Here is a 24,719-nt window from a genome sequence, read left to right as displayed (position 1 = left end):
TTTGCTACTACTACTACTAGTACTAGCCTACATGTACTACTACGAGACAGTACGAGAGAGTGTCACTCAGGCAAAGATAGTGTAACTTTGACTCAGCCACGTAGTGTACACTCGTTTTATACCCCAAATTTAACCCGGAAGTCCATTCGGAAGATTTGACCTTTTCACTTGACCAAAGTGTGCCAAAATGGTAGCCTAGCTTTTGCCCTTCCATGAAGGAACAATCTGGCCCTCATTCAAACCAATGGGATTGAGCAAAATTGTGCGTATTGTGCTTTGTTCTTTAGAATATTCATTATGGTTATGATTTATAAGTTGTACACGGAGACAAAACCGTACTAAATGAGAAAGGTGCACCATTATGAAAGTGGAACGAACTCAGTTGCCTGAAAAGGGTAGTTTGAGCATGTGTGGCCTAAATAAGCTAAACCCCCCTCCCTTACCTTATTTAGGCCATATGTGGCCTAAATAAGCACTCCCTTTTAAAATCCCCGTTTTTTTTCCTACTCTGTCTCTATTAAAAGTTATCGGCAATAACAGGGCCTCATCGGAGCCCAACCGGTTATAGCAGGGACAAAGGTTCGTTAACAGTGAGTAAAAAAAAAGAGAGAGAGAGAGAGAGAGAGAGAGAGAGAGAGAGAGAGAGAGAGAGAGAAACGCAGTGAAGGAGCAAGCCCACGCAAGCCATGCCACTGCAAGCACACGCAGCGTGTGAAGCGAGAGAGGGCTGCGGTGTGCTGCAGCAGACCTCGATCTCGCCTGAAACCTAGCAACACGCACGCATAATGTGTCACCAACGATGTCAAGCGCTAGAGAAAATGCCTTTCAATTGACAAAAATACGAAATAATCCAGACTGTTGACAAAAAGCAAGCTCCACTGGCAGAGATTTGTCGTCAGTTCAACATTCCACAAGGGTCGATTCACACCATTATCAAGGATAGAGAGAAGACAGTGGCAGCATACTCCAATGAAAAGTTTGCTCTGGATCGAAAGAAGATGAGACTACCCGATGCAGATGCCACGGATCAAGCTTTTCTGATGTGGTTTAATTATCTACACAAAACCTCGTGTTTGCTATACACTCGGATTCAACAAGGTTTTAGGCCAGGCCCGGCGACCTCGTTGAATCCGAGTTCTACTGTACATGTACAATGTACCAGAGAGAGAAATAAGGAAGATAAATGTTTGATAGGAAAGGAAAGAAGAAGCAAAGCAGCAAACCGCATCAACTGCCAACAATTATCCTTATAAATACTTCTTCAAAATTCCATTCATTCTTTTGATACCTAGTAAGAAAAAAAACCCTATTCAGTTCAAACTGCAATGCACATCAGCAACGATGGACAAAATAGTAATGACAATCATAACACCCCATCAAAATATAGCAGAAGACTGAACTCGGACACATTTATTCTAAATGAATAAAGACTTTTATTTATTTTGGAATTTATAGTCAAAGCAAGCTACGAGCACAATATACATGTCATGAAATGTTTGAACTTCTCCTCTTTCACATTCTATTTAAACTTTTAAAAAAGAAATTGAAATGGGGAGAGGGGCATCAAAAAGCTGCCCCAGTCTATAGACATTTTGCGTGTGATCACCTCACTTGTCACAAGATGAAATCAAATTCCTAAGTACCAAGTGGTATCAGTGTCTCTAGTCATAAAGTTATTAATTTTGAGAGAAAAGAGAAAGAGATGCCTACATCATTGTTCAGAACAAAACATTCATTTTAAAATTACAGGGGAAAGGGAGGACGCCCCACACATTACTCATATTACAATATTAAATACCTGTGCACCAATCACAAATAAGCATGTCAAAAACTGAATGGTCAAAAATGGTTAAAAGGCAAAAATCATGGTACCACCAATGGTTCCTGTAATTCACGATCATTATGCAATAAATACAAAGAGAAACCCTGATTTCCATATTTTCATATTACTACCAGGTTCAAGGGTGGGGAGATCTGAGGCAAATAAATCAGTACAGCATGAAATGTAACCAAAATGCCTGACCACTTTCACAGAATTCCTGTTAACATGAAGCAAGGCCCACCCAAAAAAGTATAAATAAATAAAGGGAGCTCACAGGTAGAGAATATCTGGAAATATCAATAAATATAATACAACATATCATTATTTTCTCTTTTTTTGCCATTTTTTGCTGTTCAGTTTTAGTTGATATTTTTAGCCAGGTTTTACAAAACCGTAGATCTCAGAGAAAAATGTAGACGGCAGACTAGCATCTATGTCCAAGCGTTGCCAAAACATTACAGTAGCATCTCATTAATCTGGTAAGAATAAGAAGAAAAGTTACATATATATTCTCTTTGAACTAGTTTTTTTATTTCAATCATTGCTTCATTTAAAGCAGGAAAAGTGCCCATTTTCTTTTTCTTCAATTATGAAATGGGCATAGGAATAAAGAAGAATGATTTTATAAGAAATATTAGACGCTATCACCTAAAAAAATTACATCATCTATAGCAATTTGCACTTTTTGTACATGGGCCTTTGATTCATTTTTATACATCAAAACAGCCATATTATTATGCTTATGTTTTTGTCCTTTTTCCCCTCTAAAAGACACTTACGTTTTTACCCGTGAGCCCCCTGAACCTTACAAGAGAGTAAATGTTTGTCTGAAGATAAGGTTTTACTGCATCTCGTCATAGGTGGGATATCTGACGACACCCATAAGAGCAACCATGAAGGCACAATTATGTTAAAGCATGTATACAAGCATAAACATGCATTTAGCTCATATTAGCCGTCTTTGAATACGATATACTGCAGATGTTCAACCTACTTTCAATTACTCTGGCTGTAAGCTGGTGTCTTTTGAGAACGTGAGACTACTGTCAAGAACCAAAACACTTTGGGTCCTTTGGAGGGAAAGTAAGAAACGGAGGGGGCAGGGGCCTCTACAACTTTTGAAAAATTTGTCTCCACACCCCTTTGAAAGGAAAACTATGAAGTATAAAGAAAAATCACAACTCATACAAATATGGACTGGCATTAAAGTGTAACAATTTCAAGAATCCTAACAGAAAACGGTAACCATTGTGTATTCACAAAAGTACTTCAAACTAAATCCAATACAAATAGATCTACTGAAACATCTTACTTTCACATGAGACAGTGAACCTTGATTTCAAGTCATAAAAACAATGAGCTTGACCCAAAAGCAAAGGAAAAAGATTATTTGAAATACAAAAGTTAGTGCGGAAGACAACAGACAATGTATCACTAGAGCCTCTTTGAAGGTGCATTCAAGACTGTAATTCACAAACAGTTAACTGGTGGAGAGGTGATCCAATACTGATTGTCACAATTATACACCTACAAATTTTCAACAATTGATTTAACTGCAAGGAAATGCATAATTCTAGCTGTTCTATATCCCACCCACCCATTTCACTGTATTGGATCAAGAAGAGAACTCCCTCGGAATCTTACAAACATGAAAACAAGTTAAAATTTATAAACTAGAACAAAAGATTTTGAAGTCCAGAAGCATTTGGTTGATTCAAGATACATTTTCTGCTAGTTTTGACAAGAAATCTATCCACTGCCATGATGACAAATTGACGTGTCTCCTGTGGCGCTTTGCCAATCATCAAAAATGCTTTGCCTCCGCAGTAGAACACTTTCTCTGATGGGATTATTTTGACAACGTACTCCACTCAGCATGGAGCACAATATGAGCAGCATTTCACACTGCGACATAACTCCGACAAATGATATAAATACCATATGAATAGACAGAATCGTTATGACTGAAAATGATGGCAAAAACTGCTTCAAAATTGATCCCACAGCACCTTACCCTTGTAATATCCGTTAGCAAACATACTGGACTCTTTGTTCAAGCAATCACAACTTCAAGGGACAGTGAACACCAAACAAAAATGGGACGTATTAATTAATATACACATAGCTCTCATCTCTTACAATGAGACCATAATAGTTTGTACACTGCTCTTTAACATAGAAATCACGATTGTTTTTTTTTTTTAATTGTTTTTTTAAACAAATTTTGTTTTTGCCACAAGCAATGGGAACATTACCCCATCCCCCAAATTCAACTTCATACATAACTGTGGCACTTTAGGTTGATTAGAAAGTATCATTTTGTAATGACATATGAACACAAGAGACCAATGAAGTGGGAGGAAAAAACTGAGATCTCAGTGAGCAGTACTGGGTTACAACACATTCATTTGAGCTTTCTATGAAAGCAAGAGGAGAACAAAGTCTTTAAGTTGCTCATAAAAAAATGTTAACATATAAAACCAATGTACATATTCCAAATGTACTGCTTATTTCGATGTGGCACCTTTTCCTCTAGGGAGAAAGAGAGACAGAACAAGGTGAGAGGAAAACCTTGTTTGCAAAAATCTAAAGGAAGAGTGAGGGAGAAAAGATCAATATCCCAATGAATCTCATCGAAAGACGAACCATCCTGAGCTACAACGTGGAGGATGGGTATGTTCAAAGTAATACTGAAAAAAATCCTAGTGGTGCCCTACATCCTCCAAGAACACACCACATCCTCTACTGAAATGGTAGTAAGGCCTTTGATATGTACGGCTCTGCCAGTTGCTTTCCATGCATCTTTTACTTTTACGATTTAATCTTCTTTCTTGGGTTTTCAGCTTTACTGCACTTCTCTTAAAAGAGAGGAGGTGGGACATTCCACATCCTAATCCTGTGGCTACACAATAATTGTTTAAATGAGAAAAGTTATTGCACACAAGTAAGTTGATAACACAAGCCATTGTACTACCAACAGTCAAATTGAATATTCAATCTAGTTACAGTAAAGTCTCCTTTTGTTCTTACTTTTAAGTACACCAAAATGAAAATGTGAGCATTTATTTACTTACCTTCACATCTTTGATTTTCGCATCTTTGGCAAGCGACACCTTTTAATAATTAATGTAAGTTTTCAAAGTTGACTCATAGAGACACAAGACAATCCTGTCTTGATCAATACAGGGTACATCAAGTACAAAACATTTTAAGACCCTGCTGTAAACATTTATCTAAATAACAGAAATCCATTGTCAGGTGAGACCTGTCTATTCAGACTAGAAAAGCAAAGAACATTTGAAAGCACAGAACGCTGCTGTGAAAAATTTGCGTACCCTCAAAACATGTGCATCATGAGGTGTGAGATTCATGATTGGAAAGGCAAACATTCAGAGACATTTCTCTGAGTGGTAGCAGGGAGGGGCACCTGAACACATACTTTCAGAATTTTCATTGCAATTATCTACCCCATTTCAGTACATCTCAGGTCCTTCATGAAGAACAATTAGAACAAAGTGTCATATAGTGGTCTTTTCTCTCATCAAAAAGTCATAACTCTTGCTGTCATTGTCAAAATGAGGGGTGGCATTCACTTTTCAGCACACAATATCTTTATGCAAAATAAATGGCAATATTATAGGAGTCCTTTAAATGGGCCATCAAAATGAAATTTGGCACCACCAAATCCAGAGGCATCTCACTTCCCTTCCCCGTCATTGATTGACCTTCAGGTGCTCTCACTCCCTCTAGTCAAAAGTTGTCTACCTAATCTTCCCATCCCTTTCTTTTGCAATTACGAAATCTAGGTCACTTCTTCAAATCATCATTACTTAATGTTCATTATAAAAAAACAGGGACAGAATGGCAAAATAAATAAAAACAAGCGAGCTTTGTTTAAAAAATTAACACCAAGTCACAATGGTCATATTGTGTTATTGGAGAAGTAAGACAAGGAACACAAAAATAGAAGTAGTAGGACATGCCATTAGCACACAAAAATTAAATTACAAAATGTGCATGTAAAATGCAAGTGGAGAAGTTTCAATGTAAAATTGAGTGCCACTGAAGTAGGAACTGTCTCAATACTCACGCCTTTTCCCCAATTCCAACAACTTAAAAAAAATACCCACAGGTCAAATTTCGAACTATATTTCTTAAACCATAACAATGTCAATTTACATTACTTGATGACATGGAACTACCAGAATCACAACCACCTACAATCTCAAGATGTTTTTTTTTTTTTTTTTTAAAATTTTAAACCTGTTTCTTATCTTGAACATTTCAAATCCTCAAATCATTTCATGTACCAACATATCAGTCCTTTGAAAGAGAAAAGAAGGGAAGAAATTATCAATCTGTAGAAGCAGAAGGAGTAATGACTCTACCAATTAATTTGTAGCAACCACATGAAGAAAATATTCATGCATACATTAAACTGGATTGACTCAGCACATCTTTTATGAGTAATTAAGTGCCATTTATGAAAGATGAACGAGCATGGGCTTTACCTGGGCACAAACACATAATTTTTCAAATACATAAATAGATGGAAACTTTTTAGCAAATGATCTCCCAGTAGACGCCAAAGAGTATGAGCAGTAAAGTGAGCAAGAAACAGGGGTCCACAAAAGCAAACCTCACCTATTTCACTTCCAAACTATATATGGCAGTCTTAACACCACAGCTCATCAACACTACCAAGATCACGACAGTAACCAAAAGTGAAAAAAGACCTCCCCACACACAAAAAAAAATGCTAGTAAGGTGTGGCATGAAGAAATCCCCAAACCTGGACTTTTTTTTGCCTTTTCCCAAAATTTGAACCATTAAAAAAATAAATCACCACATCTCAAAACACTACATAACAAAGCAAAGACATCACTGTGACAAATGAAATTCCAAAGCATTATGACAACTTTCATCACATGCGTCCAATTTGATGAACAGACACGATCAAAGCAAAAACTTCAAATACGTGCCTCATCTGGACCTGACCAGAACAGTGTTGGGGAATGGGTACGAGGGTAGCAGATTGGATACACAAATCACTTTGTCTAAACCTTAAGGTATAAAAGTGCCCATCCAAGTAATATTGAGAATATGTTCAATGCTTAATTAAAGTAATTCCCTGGGAGGGAGAGAGACATTTTTAAAACACACACACTAACGAAAACAACAATAAGGCATACAAGTCTAAGTAAAGACATTTCAATAATTTTTTAACGTTTTTTTTTTCTTTTTTTTTTTCTTCTTTTATTATTTTTTTTAAACAAACAATCTCCTCCGAGTTGTTCACGGACAACAAAAAAATGGGTACAGTAGAAAGATAGCAAATGAAAGGCAAGTTCATCCATGTACAAACCAGCCCTGAATGGACATTAATAAGCAAGCCCTATGTTCCTAGCACATAAAATCAGCACGAGTACAAACATGTTATACATCTTACAAATCATAGGAAATCAAAACTGGTAGGGGCCAGAAGCTATATACATAAGTTTAAGACATTTGTTTTTCCATTTAAAAAGAGGAATGATGGTTGACAAAGTTGTGGCACACAGTTTTGATTGGTCTGAATGCAATACATTATGTGAATGTAAGTCTGATCTCAAATTCTACTTGGAAAGAAACAATAATAATACTTGGTGACAATAGGAAGTATTTCTCTTTAGATGAGGACATATTCTTACCATGTGACGTTTTTGTGCTGGTTTCCTTCATAACAATTACTTTTGTTACATTTTTTAAGCTTGCATTTGGTTTTCATATCTAACTCCTGCATTTCTAAAGATCATCAGGATAATACTTTTAAAAAAACCCAAAAAAAACACCAACCACCCATGATGCACAACGAGAATGCATCTGCGAATGCAAAAATTAATGGTAAAATTCTACAAGAGAAAAAAGATCTACATGTCATATATTTTGGCTTATAAAGACTAGCATTATCATTCAGTCTATGTATCTTCTTTGAGTATCAACAGCATTACGTGAAAGATTTGTGGATTCCATTATTGCATAACCCAGATTTAAAGTTGGAGGAAAAGAAATGAAAGAACAATATGTGGAAATTACATGCTCATGGTGGGAATCGACTCAGAAAACAGAAGGGCTGACAATAAATGCAAAATGCCAAAAAAAAAAAAAAAAAAAAAAAAATTGTAACTGATAGTTCGTATCACCTAATGCTTATAAAACGCAATGACATCTAAATGCATCTAGAAAAATTCCAGCAAGACTAATTCGTAATTATGCAACGAATACACATGCATTACAACACAAAAAATCTCACCTTTGTACCCCTTGTCTTTCACCACAAGACATGTACACAACACTAATCTGGTTGGTAGTATAAGTTTATGTATAGCTTTGATAATTTGTGTTACCAAAAAAAAAAAAAAAAAAAAAAGTGGTGAACTTTTATTTATCTAAAACTATCAATATGCACACCAAAGAAATGATCATTGGTTCCAACAAGTCACCCCTTTGATAAATTAGGTTTTCGTGGCATAGAATATTCCCCCTGACATTACTAGGGGGCATTTTTCAGATCCACGAAAGTAAGATCAATAAAAACAACTTGAGTACATCTCAGTACAGGTTTCTGTGCCATGGAAAATTTAGGAATGAATCCATTTCCTCCATTAATAAGCAGAGAAGTTAGAATAAGAACTTCCATGGCTAGTCTCTACTTTGCTAGCCATAACCTATCATTCTTTAGAAAAGAGGAAGAACGTGTGATCCTTGATGCTATGTGGTTAATTGTCACACATTCATTTGGTTGTGGATGAGAAAATCATAAATATAACTTCAAAATTACCCCATTCACATCTGAAAATAAAAATTTTAAAGCATCACAAACAACCCAATAATTATAATACACAAAACCATAACAAAAAATAACTGTAAAATGCAAGGAAAAAACGTATAAATATACAGTTTGAAATTCACAGTTGTCCAGTTTGCAGAATTTGCTTGATAAGCATTAACAAAATAACAGCATATGTACATTTCATTGTAGTATTCTCATTCCACAAACATGGTTTACATGTCAATTACAATAAGCAGAAACATATGAACGTAAAAAAAAATATCTTAACCAGGCTGCCAAACTTCAAAAATCACGGTACATATTAAGATATGGCTAAGGTATGTGCGATTTCTCTGCCACCTAATCTTCTGTGTCAAACACTGCAATGCCAAAAGGAAAAAAAAAGAAAAGAGGAAAAAAAGGATGGAGAAAAAAAAGCCCACAGCTCATCTTTGACTTTGCCACATGTTCACATAGGTAAGACAATCATATCAATGTACAGCAGCTCCAGAGTAAAAGCCACTTAACTTCTGAATCAGCCATCAAGAAAACATGTCTAGCATTTAATACTGGGGAGGGAATGGCATGGAAAAGATATGATACTACACAGCTAGGGAAAATGTCATGGTTGCTCTATGTGATACAAACCTGTAATTAGCCTGATTACTATTGAAAAGGCTGAGCAATACTGACTTTTTCCCCAAAGAGGAAAGATCAAAGATATACCATATGGATGATGAAGAGAAGGGGAGAAAAATCATGGAATGCACATTTTCATGAGATAAGTAATAAGCAACACCATCACAGTTCCACTGATTTTCTGAGGAAAAGATTACAAATCGATTTGATTAGTCTTTAAGTGGTAAGTCACAAGCAAAAATGCAATGCGAAATAATGTACTTGCATACCGACAGTGCTCGAGGTAAATATGCTTCGTTTACAAAGTCTTTAACTTTGTGATGAATGACGAACATACAGATCTTTCACATCACTAGTTGTATCCCCTGCCTTGCCTGTTATTAAAAGAGCTTGATGAACCATGACAAATTTTGATGACTAGTTGGCCAGGAACAGTAACAGATTTGAAACTACATTCTTTATATTTATAATCCATAATGAAAGCCATGGCTACACAAACATCAATCACTACTCGGTAATGAAAAAGGCACAAAATTGCACACAAGATCATCAATTTCAAGTTTAAACCCACTCCCCCACAACATAACTTTATTGCTGTTTTGGACAGACCTCAAAGTCTTCCTCAAATCAAATGGTTTAGTAATATGTCTAATTTAAGATAGTGCCTCTCAGCATCCACTAGGACCAAGTGCAATGGGACAAAAGAAGTCCACATCATGAGCACCACAAAGGAGGATGAAATCAGTAATATTTTTTTCTTTGATTCTGTCCGTATTTTTTGGTAAGAAACTCACAGACCTTTTGATATAAATATAAAGATCTTTGAAAATTTTGCAAGTTCCATTGCAGGTATCCCCTAATGTTTCTTTGAAAGAGGAAGCACCAGAAATGAGGATTTTACATATGCAGTGCATTCATTAACTTGCGATTCAAAGAAATTACTGGCATTATATGTTGCAATGCTTCTGGCAGGAGCTTCACTCAAATGCTTGTAGCTTTTTAGTTTACACATGTATAGTAAAGATATTCAGATTTAAAATTATACACATTACTGAAATATGTTCATGTGGAAAATAAAAAGCTACATAGTCAATTGTGTCTGACAAGGAAATGGGATAGGGACAAAGTTTGTGTTTGTTGGGGTTTTTGTTTTTTTGTTTTTTTTGTTTTTTATTTTTCTTTTTTTTCCAATAGATTTTTTTATAATACATATATATATATATATATATATGAAACTCCTGCTGCAAAATTATCATTGCTGACTATCCATTGATTCTCAAATGCATGAATACAATCATTTATGACACACCACAGTATCAGAATGAGCACATCAGCACCGTGCATAGAGAATAAGTCAATGCCAATCATATTAGGAGCTATTTAAATAGTAACACAACATGATTATCTGTATCAAGAGCATTGCACCAATGTGACATGTTAATTTATTGAGCGTCTTTCACATGAAAATATTACATACACAAAGAGTACATTCCTGCCAATAAAAAGAATATGAACAAAAACTCACTGGGGGGGGAGGGGGAAATGCTTTTGTTAGAGATATCAATAAATTACCATATGGGACTGGAAATTTCAATAATTTACAAACTTGCAGATAACAACAATTGATAAAATATTGCCTTGTTGAGGAAGGTTGGGAGAAGGACTTGAGGATGGTTTGCATTGTCTACTTATCATTGTGGTCTGCTTCACTTACTTTCGGGTGATTTTTTTCCCATTTTCCCCAAAGAAGAAGTGATTGTGGAATTATGACAGAATGCATCAACATAGAAAGGGCGGAGTTAGCAAATCACACATTTGTTCAATGATAAACTACAGATCTTCTCAACATGAAAGTATAGACATGACATGGCATTAAATACAAGGGGAAAAAAATCACCAACCTATTGCAAGAACACATTACAATCAATCACCTGTAATGATGAGATTACTTTTGTTCATCATGAGTAACTGCAGTCAGCAAATTTTTGGATTTCTGGCAACACTTACAACAAACTTTACTGGAGATTTTTTGAAAAATTGTAGTGACCATAATCTTTGTAAAGAAAGGTAAAATATATGTGTGTCACATGAGCTTGAACAGTTCAGACACAACATATATTCCTTACTATTACTGATATAAAGAACAAGCAAATGCAGACACGTGACAAACAAGACTTCAAGATTCTTTTGACTACAGATGAGAAAATCCTTGGATGATGAGAATGGCGGTGTAGGTTTTATTTGTTTGTCTCTGTCATGGTTTTGCATTGAAGTCCGCATGAAACTAATGGATTTAGACAAAAAGAGAGGAAACTACCTATTGTATTAGAATCCAAAATAATGGTGTAGCTCAGGAACTTGCATCAACTTTTGGCTCCACTATATACAACTTCTCAGAGGAAGGAACAACAGGTGGTGGAAATATTCTTTTGATCCTGAAACAGTAAATCCAACAATCTATGTCCTTGTGGCTGCTTTATGGAAGCATGAGTATCTAAGAATGCAAGGCAAGTTCACAATGACTCAAAAGAAGAACTATCTATGTAAGACGTAATACTCATTGGAACACTGCATGGATCAATCACCGAGCTCTACCGAGCACGTAACAATATACAATGGCGCATCAAACATCAACAAGGATCATTGGGGAGGGGAGGGGGGACATCAAGAGCCGACAATTCTTTGGAATATGCATTTTTTAATTACTTTCATAGAAGGAAAAAAGGAAAAAAAGGAAAGGCATTATCAACAATACCGATGTAAAATTCTCTGCACTATTCCCCTTTTAACAGCATTTAACAGTGATCAAATCGATGAAATCTTATTGTATAGGAGGGAAAAATAACATTAAACAAGCAGTTTGTGTAATAATTTATACAAAAACAACTAACATAAAGTTTGATTAGCTCAACACGAACCATTATGAAGATAGGCTTAATATGGCAATTTGCTGAGACGAACAACTAACAAAGTTTCGTTATTGATCATAAATACACAATTGATATGACTTTGCAAAATAAATACAAAATATCACTGAAATTCTGAAAGTGATTTTTTTTCTTTTATGTTGTTTATGGTTGACGGTCCCTGAACAAGAGGTGCTTTAATTTTAAAAAATTTGACAGGAATGCAGATATATACCCAGCGTATTCTGTACTTAAACTTTTGCACCAACAGGTCCAAAGCTCATGACAAGTTTCCATAGGCGGTGGACTGAAAAACATAGCAGCAGTTAGGCCCAACACTATTTTAACTACTTCAAAGAAATAGTTGCATAAGAATATTGACTATCAGTTTGAGATTTATGAACGCCATCAACCATATAGTTCAACTAAAGACTTTCATGGAAGCAGAGTAGCATGCACCGCTGTGCACTAATTTTTGGTCATAAACACATGCATACATAAACAAAGCAGGCACACTGAGACAATGGTATCACAGGTTGTTGGCATCCTGCCACATGAGAAGTGTTTTTTTTTTTTTTTTTTTTTGTTTTTTTGGTTTATTTAAAAGTTAGTCATTCACGTCTTTACTTTCCTTTTTGTAACAAGGCAAGAGAAACAACAAAGAATCAAGGTTAGGGTTGAACCACCCTCCCTTTAATAAAACAAAGACATCATGACTTTTGAACAAAAGAAGAATTACAAAATGCGCTTGCTGCACTGTAATGTGCTATGCAATTGCACAATACACCATTCAGCCATAGCAGAGGCGCTAGGTGGGGATTTTTTTTCCTTCAGCCATCATTCCCTCCATTGTATTATTCTAACATTTGTACATTGAGTAAATTGATACAAGCATTTTCCATGAAAATATCCAATTCCAAGGTCAAACCATGAATTAAAATCAACGTTGTGAAAAATCTTGTTTAAAACATTTAAAAGGCGCTAGTATTAATCAAGTACTGTAAGGGGTGGTCATCCCATCACCACATAAGACCACAGGAATTCTGAAAGACTCGGATACTTGACACTAAGTACACACCATACATACATAAATCTAATTCATAATTGATATTACGTTTTTTGAGGAAGGAAATAAAGATGTGATGTAATGGGCTCCTCAATGAGGAAAGCACCACAAATATTTGCATGCATCAATTTGGTAGAGACGGCACTCAGCTATAGAGGCCAGTGGAACACATTGCGAGTATATGGACATCATAATAAGGTATCCACATACTCCAGCCTAACCCGCATACAAAAACGTATATATTTTGAGAGATCACATGAACATGTGGCATATTGTCATACAAAATCCAGCACAAACAAGCATATCAATACCATGAAATTAAAGTTAGAGCATATCATTTAAGATAATATTACACATTGGAGTACATACAAACAAAAAAACAAAACACCAACCTCGAGAACTCATTAGCTTCCTGTTTTTTTAAAAATCAGCTTTGAGGAGGAAAGGGAATATAGCCTTCACAGTTAAGTGTTACAAATATCATTTTACATCGATTCACCCCCGAGAATGTTGCTGAGGAGCTGGTTCGAGTTGTGATCTGCCATCGAATTCATATCGCTCCACAAGCCAGAGCCTCCCCATGGATCACCCCCAACAGACCCAAACTTGGACATGTGCTGGTGCCCATGCATCCCATTACCCCAAGGATCCCCACCACGGGCTCCCCCACTTTGGAAAGTGGGTGGGGCATGTGACCACTGACTAGCATTTATGTGTGGCATGGCAGGACTTGGCTGAGGAGGAGGAATCTGGGAGACTGCACGCTGAGCCTCATTCTCACTGATCAGCTCTGCTCCGATGATGGTGTTTCCTACTTGAAAGTTGTTGAGGCGCTGTACAGCATTGTAGGCCAGGTCACGGCCAGTGTACTGAACAAGGGCAGCTTGACCTTGTGGAATGAAGTTGGTCAGGTTTCCATGCTGAGCACACAAAGCGCGGACGGTGGCCGAATCAAGCTGCAATATACCAAAAGAGTTTCTAATACAGACTACATTCCAGTTCATTTCTACAATAGAATTGTGTTGTCTAACAAAAGTGTAAAATTGTGGAATCTTGAAAAAAAAATATCTCTAATCTTCAAATATCACTTGTGCCCTCTGCTAATCATGGAAATACAATATGTGTCACAAAGTGGTGAAATCAGCCGCTCGTCAATTTTTGGGCATATGGGGTTATCAGTATCATCTTAAGGCCTGTTCATTTGCCTTCCTTTTGATGAAAAAAATATCAGTCTGTGTTGAACTGAAGTTGAAATATTTGGGATTGAAGGAGGTCAGGGTCTCCTGGTTTCAGAGGTAAAATAAGCGAGAAAATGGCTACCAAAGTTTGGTAACTTCTATAACCTGAGAATTCTTAGAACCTGAAAATTTACTTTTTTTGGTGCCTTTACACAACATTTTTGGGGATTTCATTATTTTGACGAGCGCTTGATTTCACCACTCTGTCTCACATATGAAATAGATCTCCTTTCTACAACAATGCCAATCAGGGTTGTGTACACAGCGAAATTTTGGTCCCCGTTTGCTACTGTATTTTTGGACCGGATCGGAGCGTAGGTGACTAGTTTTCACAAACTCATTTGGCTAAATTTCAGGACCAAGGTGAATGAAACTTGGCAATCAATCAGAAAATAGGACAAACTTAAAATATGTGGACCAAGTTTGTGCAAATAAATTAACCTAAAGTTTTGGTGTCAGAAACACTTTCATAGAGTGGAACTAGGATTCAACGAGATGAGATAGACACCCCGTTTTTTTCTCTTCTTTTTCAAAATCAATAAAAATAACCCGGATTCAACGAACACTTAAATCAGCGAGCTTGGATTCAACGAGGTCGCTTCCAGGGTTAACAGCCCCTGCAGACGTGGCTTCGCTAATTTTTCTCCCAGAACCAATTTTATCAGTTCCTGGAAACCATCCATTGCACCTGCATTGTGAACCATTATTCACTTAACCGATTGCATGCGACCAATCAGCGGCCTTTTTTTTATACCAACACATGCGTTGACGTGTCTACTCAAGGCCTAGCGTGTGTTGGGGTCGGATGGGTGGGTGACACGTGTGACTGTGTGTGCATGTCGAGGGGGGGGAGGGGGGGGGGGAGGGGGCACTAGCGGTCCAGGCGTTGAACGTGGAAGATACAGGCGCGTCCCCCCACCCCCACTGATCATTGTTACAATGATAAGCTAGTCTTGACGTAGATCTACGTAATTAATTGTGCGCTGGTCTATGGAATTAAAAGTTGCCGTATGCTAGGCTCTACACAGCAACACGTTTTGATAAACAATCGAGATGACACAGGTGTATGCATTTGAACGAATCATGTCTCTTTTTTTTTTTTTACACAGCTCATAATAGGCAGGCATTTCAGGCACTACTTCTGACTTCTCTTTATACGTTACTTGCTCAGTGCCTGTAATTATCTACACGAAACCTCATGTTTGCTATAAAGAACACTCGGATTCAACTAGATTTTTAGGTCAGGCCCGGCAACCTCGTTGAATCCGAGTTCCACTGTATCAGGTGCAGTATTCTGTACACTAAAAGGAGCTTGGTTTTCAAAGTCAAGAAGATAGGAGATCTATCTTTCCTCTATAGTGTCCTCGAATTTGAAAGTTTTACATCAAGCAGTCGTTTAGAATTTATCGTAAATGTACCACTACCCCCTGCCTAAAGGGGCTTCGCACGGAGACCTGCCATTTTCGGCGTACACCCATGGCAGATGTCTAAGACCTACAAATCACCGCATGATTATTCCGAGCCAGTTTACTGGTCACTTGATAGAGGGGCAATAGCAGGTGTGCGCACCCTGTTGTTCATTCTCTCTGTTCCTGTGTAACATCATAATGGGGGTATTCCGAGGCAAGCTTACCTCACCTCGGGGTATTCGCCTCTCAAACAAAAAAAAGGTGTTTAATTGTACGACATATTGGATTTAATTATTATTTTTTACATAGTCTAATGCCATCAAAGAAGTTTTGCCATTATTTACTCATGCTGCCAACATTTTGTTAAGGATCCCATGTCGTGATACAATAGAATACAAATGAAATACTTTCATCCTGACACCCTCTTTCTGAAAATCGTAATCTATACACCGATATTTTTATTTCAACAAAATTACGAAAAGGTTAGTAAATCTAACTGCAGAAATGATTTCTCCAGCAAAAACACATCAAGTAGCCAACGTTTCTTTCAAACATTCTAATTAATTGTGTGTGTGCCTGAAGAAAGGTACCAAAAGTCGGATTTTAACCATTTTGAGTTGTAACTTAGAGGACATTCAATGCTGAACACGGTGGGTTTTTTTAATTTTTGAGACGCTGCACACTTTGCGAGGGAGGGTATCCAGATCTAATTTTGAGAAAATTAGCTTTTAAGTCTAGAACACAAAGAAATTTGGAAAAAAAAAAAGATGATTCAATTACAGTCAAACCTGTGTAAGACGGCCACCCATTGTCAAGGTGAAAAGTGGGCGTATAAGACAGGTGGCCGTCTTAGGCAGGATTGATCAAGAAGAAGAAAACAAACCATTCCTTTCTGAGAAAACAAACCCTTCCTTTCTGAGGTCCCAACTGAAGGTAGTCGCATTGTTATTGTTGTTGTTATTTTTGTTGTTGTTTTCGCTGGGGTTGTTCTCTTTTTTTTAATTTTGTTGCCGCTTTTGTGCAAGGGTGACAATAAAACGAAAAGTGTCAGACAAGGAGGACCGAGTGCTGTGGTAAAACAAACACATGTGTCGCTACCATTCGGAGAACGAGCGACGCTTCTGTTACAAGTTCATGTTGATGTCCATTGTTACTTTGTTACGGACTGGGTAAACAGTGACCACTCATCTCACTTACGATTTGTGTGCATGAGTTCTGGGCGGGGCTTATGGGTTATGAGGGATCACACGCTTACCTCACCAGCAGCTGAAAATTAATTTTGTTACCTATTGGTTAACAGTGGGAGGGGCCTACGCAACATGATCGGTTGGAGGGACTACCTAACAACAAAGACAGGTGATTAGATTATGACGGCTCGCCCACAATGCAAGGGGACAGTGCACAATTTATGACAAAACGTAATGGAGTCACTAAGGTGGCCGTCTTAGACAGGTGTTATTGCTTTGTGTGATAGGGGTTGTGTGTTAAAATATGGTGGCCGCGGCCGCGTTAGACAGGTGACCGTTTTACAGTTAAAGGCAGCTTTCACAAATCTGCCTGCCCAACACAATCCAAAATTGCAATGCTTCTTTAAACTTCCACAGACCCTTTGCATGATTTTTTTGGTGTTACTTCTACAAAATGGTCATTAAAGAGACATTATAAACAAGATGGTGTTGTTTTCTTGAGTTATTTTCATGTTTTTGTTGATTTTAGTGTCATGAACGTGACAATTGAGACACACGAAAGTTCCCTAAAAATAGCATGCACATGGCTAATCTCTAAATAAAAGTCAAAAGAGGTGGTAGTTGTAATTTTTTGCGATGGAAAGTCAAATAAGTAAATGTTTTGACAAGTAAAACTAAATTCCAGACGAAAAGTGAAAAAATTGTTCATAATTTCAAAACAAATGTTTAGTGCATTTTTAAAGGTCACGTGGGTCTCCAAACGTGAGGTGACAACAACCCTCATCAAAGTACAGCAATTTTGCGTATCAACTGTTTTTTTGTGTGAATGTTATGGAAATAGGCCTAAAATTGGTAAGAAAGGGTCAATTTGTGATGAGCAACAAAAATAACGCGTTTTGGTTAAAAAATCGAGAGCCCGGGTCATGTGCGTCTCGATTGTGTCACACCGTAGCGCGCGCATTCCAAAGATCGTTCTTTTGTTTCACTGACCGTGGTGCGATCAATATCGGGATAAAAAATTCCTCAGACGTCAAGGAATTGAGGTAAGCATGTCTTTTTTGTCAACGGCAGTTAGTTTTTCCGTACGCGATTGATTTGTTTTGTGGGTCTCACATCGTTCGTGATGTTTGTTCGTTCGCCTAGGTCTAATTTCGGAAAAAAGCACGCTGATCGCCTTTAAAATCCACATTAGCTGTCTATAATCGTCGTCAGCGCAATCAACAGTCATCTCTGAACACTAAAATTACAAATTTGTTTGAATTTTCAAATTTAGCTTTGGGTTATTAGGCCTAGAATCGACAAACCCAACGATAGCGTCTGTGACTGTTACGATCACACCGATAGAGACGACGCGCGGTGAACGAACAAACAACTGCGTCGTTCGGAAGTGAACGAACGGCACAATGCTGACCCGTTTTGTGAACGAACATACTACTTTGACATCCGATAATGAAGGAAGGGAACACTATGAACGCGATTTGTGAACGAACGCGGGTTTGGGGACGACTTGCGATCATAGAGTGAAGAGAACATATGTTTAGCTATTAAATTTACGTGGATCTAGATCTAGATCTAATCTAGATCTCTAGATTCTAGTGTATTTCTTGTTTGTTTGTTTTTTCACTCTTTTTCCTTCTTTCTTTTCTTTTTCTTTCTTCTTGTTTTCCCCTTCTTTTTTTCTCTCTAGCTTTTTCTTTCTTTCTCTTTTTGTAGTTGTTTTAATTTTGTTTTATTCTTCTTTAATACATGATGTGATCAAGACTAGATCTAATCTAGATCTCTAGATTCTAGTGTATTTCTTGTTTGTTTGTTTTTTTCACTCTTTTTCCGTCTTTCTTTTCTTTTTCTTTCTTTTTTTTTCTTCTTGTTTTTCCCTTCTTTTTTTCTCTCTAGCTTTTTCTTTCTTTCTCTTTTTGTAGTTGTTTTAATTTTGTTTTATTCTTCTTTAATACATGATGTGATCAAGACTAGATCTAATCTAGATCTCTAGATTCTAGTGTATTTCTTGTTTGTTTGTTTTTTCACTCTTTTTCCTTCTTTCTTTTCTTTTTCTTTCTTCTTGTTTTCCCCTTCTTTTTTTCTCTCTAGCTTTTTCTTTCTTTCTCTTTTTGTAGTTGTTTTAATTTTGATCTAGATTCTAGATCTAGATTTACATGAAATGCAGGTCTTTGACAAATCTTGACAATGTAGATCTAGGCCCTATTTTACTTTTTTAATATCAAGACTCAAATTACTTTTTTGTCAGAATGGTGGAATGAATGGCTCATTATCGGTGTAAAATGAAGGAAGAGGAGCCAAAAAAGTACACAGATTACTAAGAAAAAAGCAAAAAGAGGCTGGCAAGGGGAAGAGCCTCTTACCAGTTGTAACTTGAAGCTTAAGGGAGTAAAACCGATTAATATTCCCGTTGTTTTTTCTCCTGCATTGTACCGGTACATGATATAGAAAGGCAACTTTTTCGTAACAGGTTAAGTAAATAATAAATTATATTATAATAGCTCTCAACTTTAAATAATAAATGATGTTATAATAGCTCTCAACTTTAAATAATAAATGATATTATAATAGCTCTCAACTTTAAATAATAAATGATATTATAATAGCTCTCAACTTTAAATAATAAATTATATTATAATAGCTCTCAACTTCAAACCCGATTAAAGTAGCTTACTGTACAGGCTCTGAGCGTTTTACAATACAATACTGTATACAACAGTTACAGCAAAAAAGCAAATCACGCTCCTCCCAATCGTGTGCTACTGGAAAGATCAGAGTGGGCAGCTCTTCCAGACTTGTAAACGTGAGATTGCGGGTTCGGGGGTTCGAGCCTCAGCTCAGCCCGACGTGTCCTTTGGAAAACACTTTACACGTTCCCACTAGGCTCGGTCCTTTCGGAGATGGACGTTAAACTCTGAGGTTCCGCCTCTTAAATAACCTGACAGTGTTGACAGGGGTGTTAAACCTAATATCATTTAACCATTTTATACATTTTCATATTTGTCGACTGTGTATGCACATTTACTAGACATGACATAACATACAATATATTGCATTGTTGTGATGATAATAATAATAGTATAATGTAGCCTCTAACAGTTGTAATAATACTGATATCTTTTCCAAATAATTCTATCTCTCTGTCATTTGCAGGTAGTGGCTCCTGACTTGACCAGAAGACATATATGAGGACATTGAAGTCCAGTACATGCACCAAAGAACACAGATTCCACTTATTATACGCTTGACACAGACGACACGTACATTATAAACATACTAGACTTTAAATGTCAACTCAGTTTCAGTCTTACCCCCTCCAGAAATCACAGCAAGAGGACATTATTTATTTTACTATGATTTTTTTCCTCATTTTATCTTATTAAAAAAGTAATTTGTATGGAGCCTATAGATAAATGCTACGTACTGTACTTTAATTCTTGTGTGAAGGGGTGGGGTTGGGAGAAGGGTGAAGAGTATTGTTTATTTTGTTTATTTACTCACAAATGCAGCTTCTCTGTACTCAAAAGTATTCAATCTAACTCTCACAACTTTTACACTTGATTACACCCAGAACATTTAGAAATACTGGGAGTTGAAATACAAACATTTTCAACTAAAATCATAAGGGGAGACAACAAAATATATTTTTAACACAAGGGACACAACCCGTATTTTTTTCTTTCTTAAGAATAAATCAAATAAAAAGGTCACAATTGTTGTTGGTATTCATTCATGTTTTTAAGCTGTATCAAGATAGGCATAACTATTGTTATAGCAAGTTGTTTTTCGTTTATATGCAAAATTCTATTTATGTCATGCAATACAATTTCTCATATTATAACATGGATTACCATAAAGGAATGAAAATGGGTGTCTGAATGGAATTTTTTACTGGTATTTTCACCTCGATTTTCTCTTTTAATATGGGTCTGCTGTCCCTGTGATTGAGTTATTCTTATTCTACAAAAAATAAGCTTTCCATACATATGCAATATGTCCACTTTTATTGGCCTCTAAAATTGGGGCTGTTGGGGAACTTTCAGGCCTCTGATTTGTGAAAGCTGCCTAAATTATATCGAAAAAACGCAAGGGGGGAAATGGAAAGTGGCCGTTTGTACAGGTGGCCGTCTTATAGAGGTGGCCGTCAGGGCAGGTTTGACTGTATTTCTAAAGTGTTTATTCATGGAAAATTAATTTCCGATTCGGCATTCAGTTGACATCAATATCATGATTAGAATTCAACGGTAAAACATAGCGGGGAAGAGAAAACGTGCTTCAAGAGTAGATTTTAACACCTTTTAAAAGCAGTTTTCATTATCATTTTACAACATACCCTACCCTCAAAATAAAATATTTAGAAGTCAAATCAATGAAAACTCTTTTAATACATTTTTTAAAAATGGATAATTTTTTATGGAAATATTTTGGTCATAAAAGTGATTTTTTGTCATCAGCCTGTAGCTCAGAATGGTCTGTGGCAACTTTTGGTACCTTTCTTTAGGCACATACACAAGTACTAAGATGTCAATTTTCTTACAGAATCTGCTGTTACGTGGCCCACTTTTAGGTGTAGTTTCCTATAGGTGGACCATCCATGTTTTGCAGAACTTTACAACCCCATAACTTTACTTGGAACAGATTCTCTTAATTCAAAAAGCAGAATTCTAAGAATTGAAAATCCTTTCTTAGGTGCTAAAAATATGGCTAAAGTAAGAAATCAATTTTTCATTGGCATTGCTACTTTCCACGTTAGACTAAATACCTTTGAACGTGAAATGATTTTACTCACTGCACAAATATTTATTATCTACTCCATATGATGAAAGAAGTCAGGAGAAATGTTGTGATATTTTATGGAAACTTTGAGAACGTGATTTGCAGAAGATAAATACACTCTTATTGTGTTGCAAGTGCTGTAAAACTCTTACTAAAACTAAACTGAAAAACACACAGCACTACACAAGTGCCATTAAAATATATGTTTACTGCAGTAACTCACTTTTGCCCAAAATTTACCCCAGTAAAAAAAAACCCCACAAACTATCTACTTACAGAAGAGTTCAGATTTTTCAGCAAAATCCAGGAACTGAGCTGGCTCTGGTCATTCCAGTTCGGGCTTCCAACTGAATTTGAAGAAAAAAACGGTATAATTCTAATTATCTACTTTTGTTCCTTTGAGTAAAGAGGAGCACATTAACACAACAATGATCATACGACAGATTTTTAAAAAAACAAAATACCGAATGAAAAAATTGGTTTAATCTGTCACATCTTAAAATTCATACTATACCAAGACCATGAGATTTCTATCCCACATTAATACACCATCCACTTATGAGCCAAAAAACCTCCCAAATTTTTAACACTAAAGAAAATACAACACTTAATTGCCTTTCCTCCAACAATTGCAAAATTTCAATACAATCAAGAAGCAAAACACTACCAGTATTTACCAAGACTATTTGACTGAAAAGTAAAGTACGAGACGAACAGTGGAAACAGGCAAGATTCAGCCTAAATGATAATACCCCAGACAAATGTATGCCCTGGAATATCGCAAAGGGTTCCGTTTCAGAACTTCCCCCGAAACGGAAAAAAATCCATGAAGTAGAAAGATGCATGCAAATTTACTACGTAATCAGTAACTTTATAAACCCTCCCTGTACTTTTGTAACCCTCTCCCACGTTCTTAAAACCACCTTCTATATTCGAGTATGAGAGACAAAATGGTTTTAACCGATAAAACACGAAAAAGTTATGTCCACTTTAAAAAAAAAATATTTTTTAATCAGGTTACGAGCTCTTAACCCTCATTACCAATAAAACACCCCAGTGAAATTATAATGAAGTGAAAACCAACAGTCATTCACAAGCCATTTTTATGAGTTTAAACTAACCAAAAATAACCTTTTTACCTTGAGTGAATGCTGAAGTGTTTGAGCGACCAGCCCAGGACGCTTGTCTGTTGAAAGGACTGCCTGTCTGCCACTGCTGTGATCCTGCCATCTTCGCTGGGGCCATACCAGGGGGTGGGCGATTTCCCAGTTGGCTCAGGCCAAGGCTATTTTCATTCTTTAAACTATTGCCCCAATTGCTGCCAGACAACTTGTGACCATCAAGATTACTGAGTGAATCATCATGAACTCTGTTAACACTGAGCGACCGCTGGATGATACTGCCAGGAGTAACGTGGGGGTCATCCTCCACATTCTTCGTGGAGAGCCCTTGCCAGGGCTTTCCGGGCACAAATTCAGGGATGACATCCGTGAGGCCAGTCGGCATTCCGGACAAGATTGATGAGGTAGAAGTACTTGAAGGGTTGGAGATTTTAGGATCAGCCTGAGAATTGGTACCGGCACCATCGTTGGAAGACATGGGCCAATTGGAGGAGGAGGTTGTTGACATGCTAGACCAGGTTCGATCACCTGTCATCCCCAGACCTCCAGGAATCAAATTCATATTAGGAGAGGACGAAGATTGCAGGAGGCCCTTTCCAGATTTATCTTCCCCGTCAGCTGTGGCGCCTGTCGATGCTGCCATGGTTGGTGTGGAGGATCCATCAGCAGTACTACTGGACTCGGAGCTTGCTTTCCACTGTGTTGTCAAGCGAGACTGGGACTGACTTATGGCTACATTAGCTAGATCAGTGCTGATGGCATCAATGTTCTCACCAACTGCTCCCTGCTGGGGACCTGGTATAGGTGTCATCATGCCAGATGGTGGTTGTGGCATATTTGGCATCTTCTGAGTGCTAAAGAGATTAGTCTGAGCTTGCTGCAGCTGCTTCTGAAGATTGTTGATTTGTTGATTGATATTGTTTATCAGACTGGGCATCTGATCCAGCTGCTGTTGATTACCCCTATTGCCACTAGCTCTTGCCTGTTGCAGTTTATTGATCACGCTCTGGCGAGCTGTCTGCAGCTGGAGCAATTGCTGGAGAAGGACAAGAATGTTGTGCGGCAACTGATAGTTGAGCAGTTGAGGAGAAATGTATCCATTGCTCACAGCCTGGCGTAACTGGGCTAGGATTTGTTGCTGTTGCTGTTGAGGAACCTGGTTGTTGGCTACCCCTCCCACAGGGGGCATTTGGCCTCTGGGGCCCAGAGCATTGGTAGGCGGCACTTGCTGCATTTTCTGCATTAGTTTCTGCTGAAGGTTGGGGTTAATACTGGAATTGTGATTCAGACTAGAGGGAGGCAGACTAGCATTGCCTTGAATGAATGGCTGATTAGGTGCTTGAGCATTGGGGAAAGGAGTATTCTGCAAATTTGTACTGAAATTAGGCACTTGGTCAGGGTGGGTATCACCCATGTCGTCGACTCCCAGTCCACCTTTGGACATATATGGCATTCTGCTCTGTGGCCCATTTGCCTGAAACATATCCATCTCCAGGTCTTTCCTTTGCATGCCATTATTAGTTTTGAGATCATCTGAAGACAAAGAAAACAAAAATAAATGTCTAACAGTGTTAAATGTAATATTTTTTATGTTGCTGCTGCACATAACATTAACAAACCCACTGCAAAACTTGAATTACAATATATTTATAGAGAAAATATTGCTCATAGAAAGTTGATCACATGAACATAAGACCTTACTCTTTTTTTGTTTCCAGCATTTGTATTGCCATTTGTTTTCCGATAT

At 37.2% G+C, this 24,719-nt stretch overlaps 1 protein-coding gene and 1 long non-coding RNA gene across 5 annotated transcripts in view; one reads left to right on the top strand and one right to left on the bottom strand.

Moving 5' to 3' along the window:
* Positions 1-1,413: 1,413 nt before the first annotated feature.
* Positions 1,414-24,719, bottom strand: part of LOC101857177 (protein Gawky) — a 64,308-nt gene continuing 41,002 nt past the window's right edge. For all 4 annotated transcript variants that reach the window (XM_005093786.3, XM_005093788.3, XM_013079963.2 and 1 more), the window contains 3 exons: positions 22,991-24,505; positions 22,128-22,198; positions 1,414-14,200 (listed from right to left, as the gene is read on the bottom strand). In XM_005093786.3, coding sequence (XP_005093843.1) covers positions 13,730-14,200; positions 22,128-22,198; positions 22,991-24,505 — 2,057 coding nt within the window. In that variant the 3' untranslated portion in view covers positions 1,414-13,729. The remainder of the gene's footprint in view (positions 14,201-22,127; positions 22,199-22,990; positions 24,506-24,719) is intronic.
* Positions 17,394-21,035, top strand: LOC106011195. The gene is made up of 2 exons (XR_001184692.2): positions 17,394-18,121; positions 20,229-21,035. It is a non-coding gene; the product is annotated as an uncharacterized LOC106011195 (long non-coding RNA).

The sequence above is a fragment of the Aplysia californica genome, unplaced genomic scaffold, assembly GCF_000002075.1.
Source record: "Aplysia californica isolate F4 #8 unplaced genomic scaffold, AplCal3.0 scaffold00069, whole genome shotgun sequence".
Taxonomy (NCBI): domain Eukaryota; kingdom Metazoa; phylum Mollusca; class Gastropoda; order Aplysiida; family Aplysiidae; genus Aplysia; species Aplysia californica.
The sequence above is the reverse complement of the archived record's forward strand: the minus strand, read 5'-3'. Positions and strand labels throughout refer to the sequence as shown.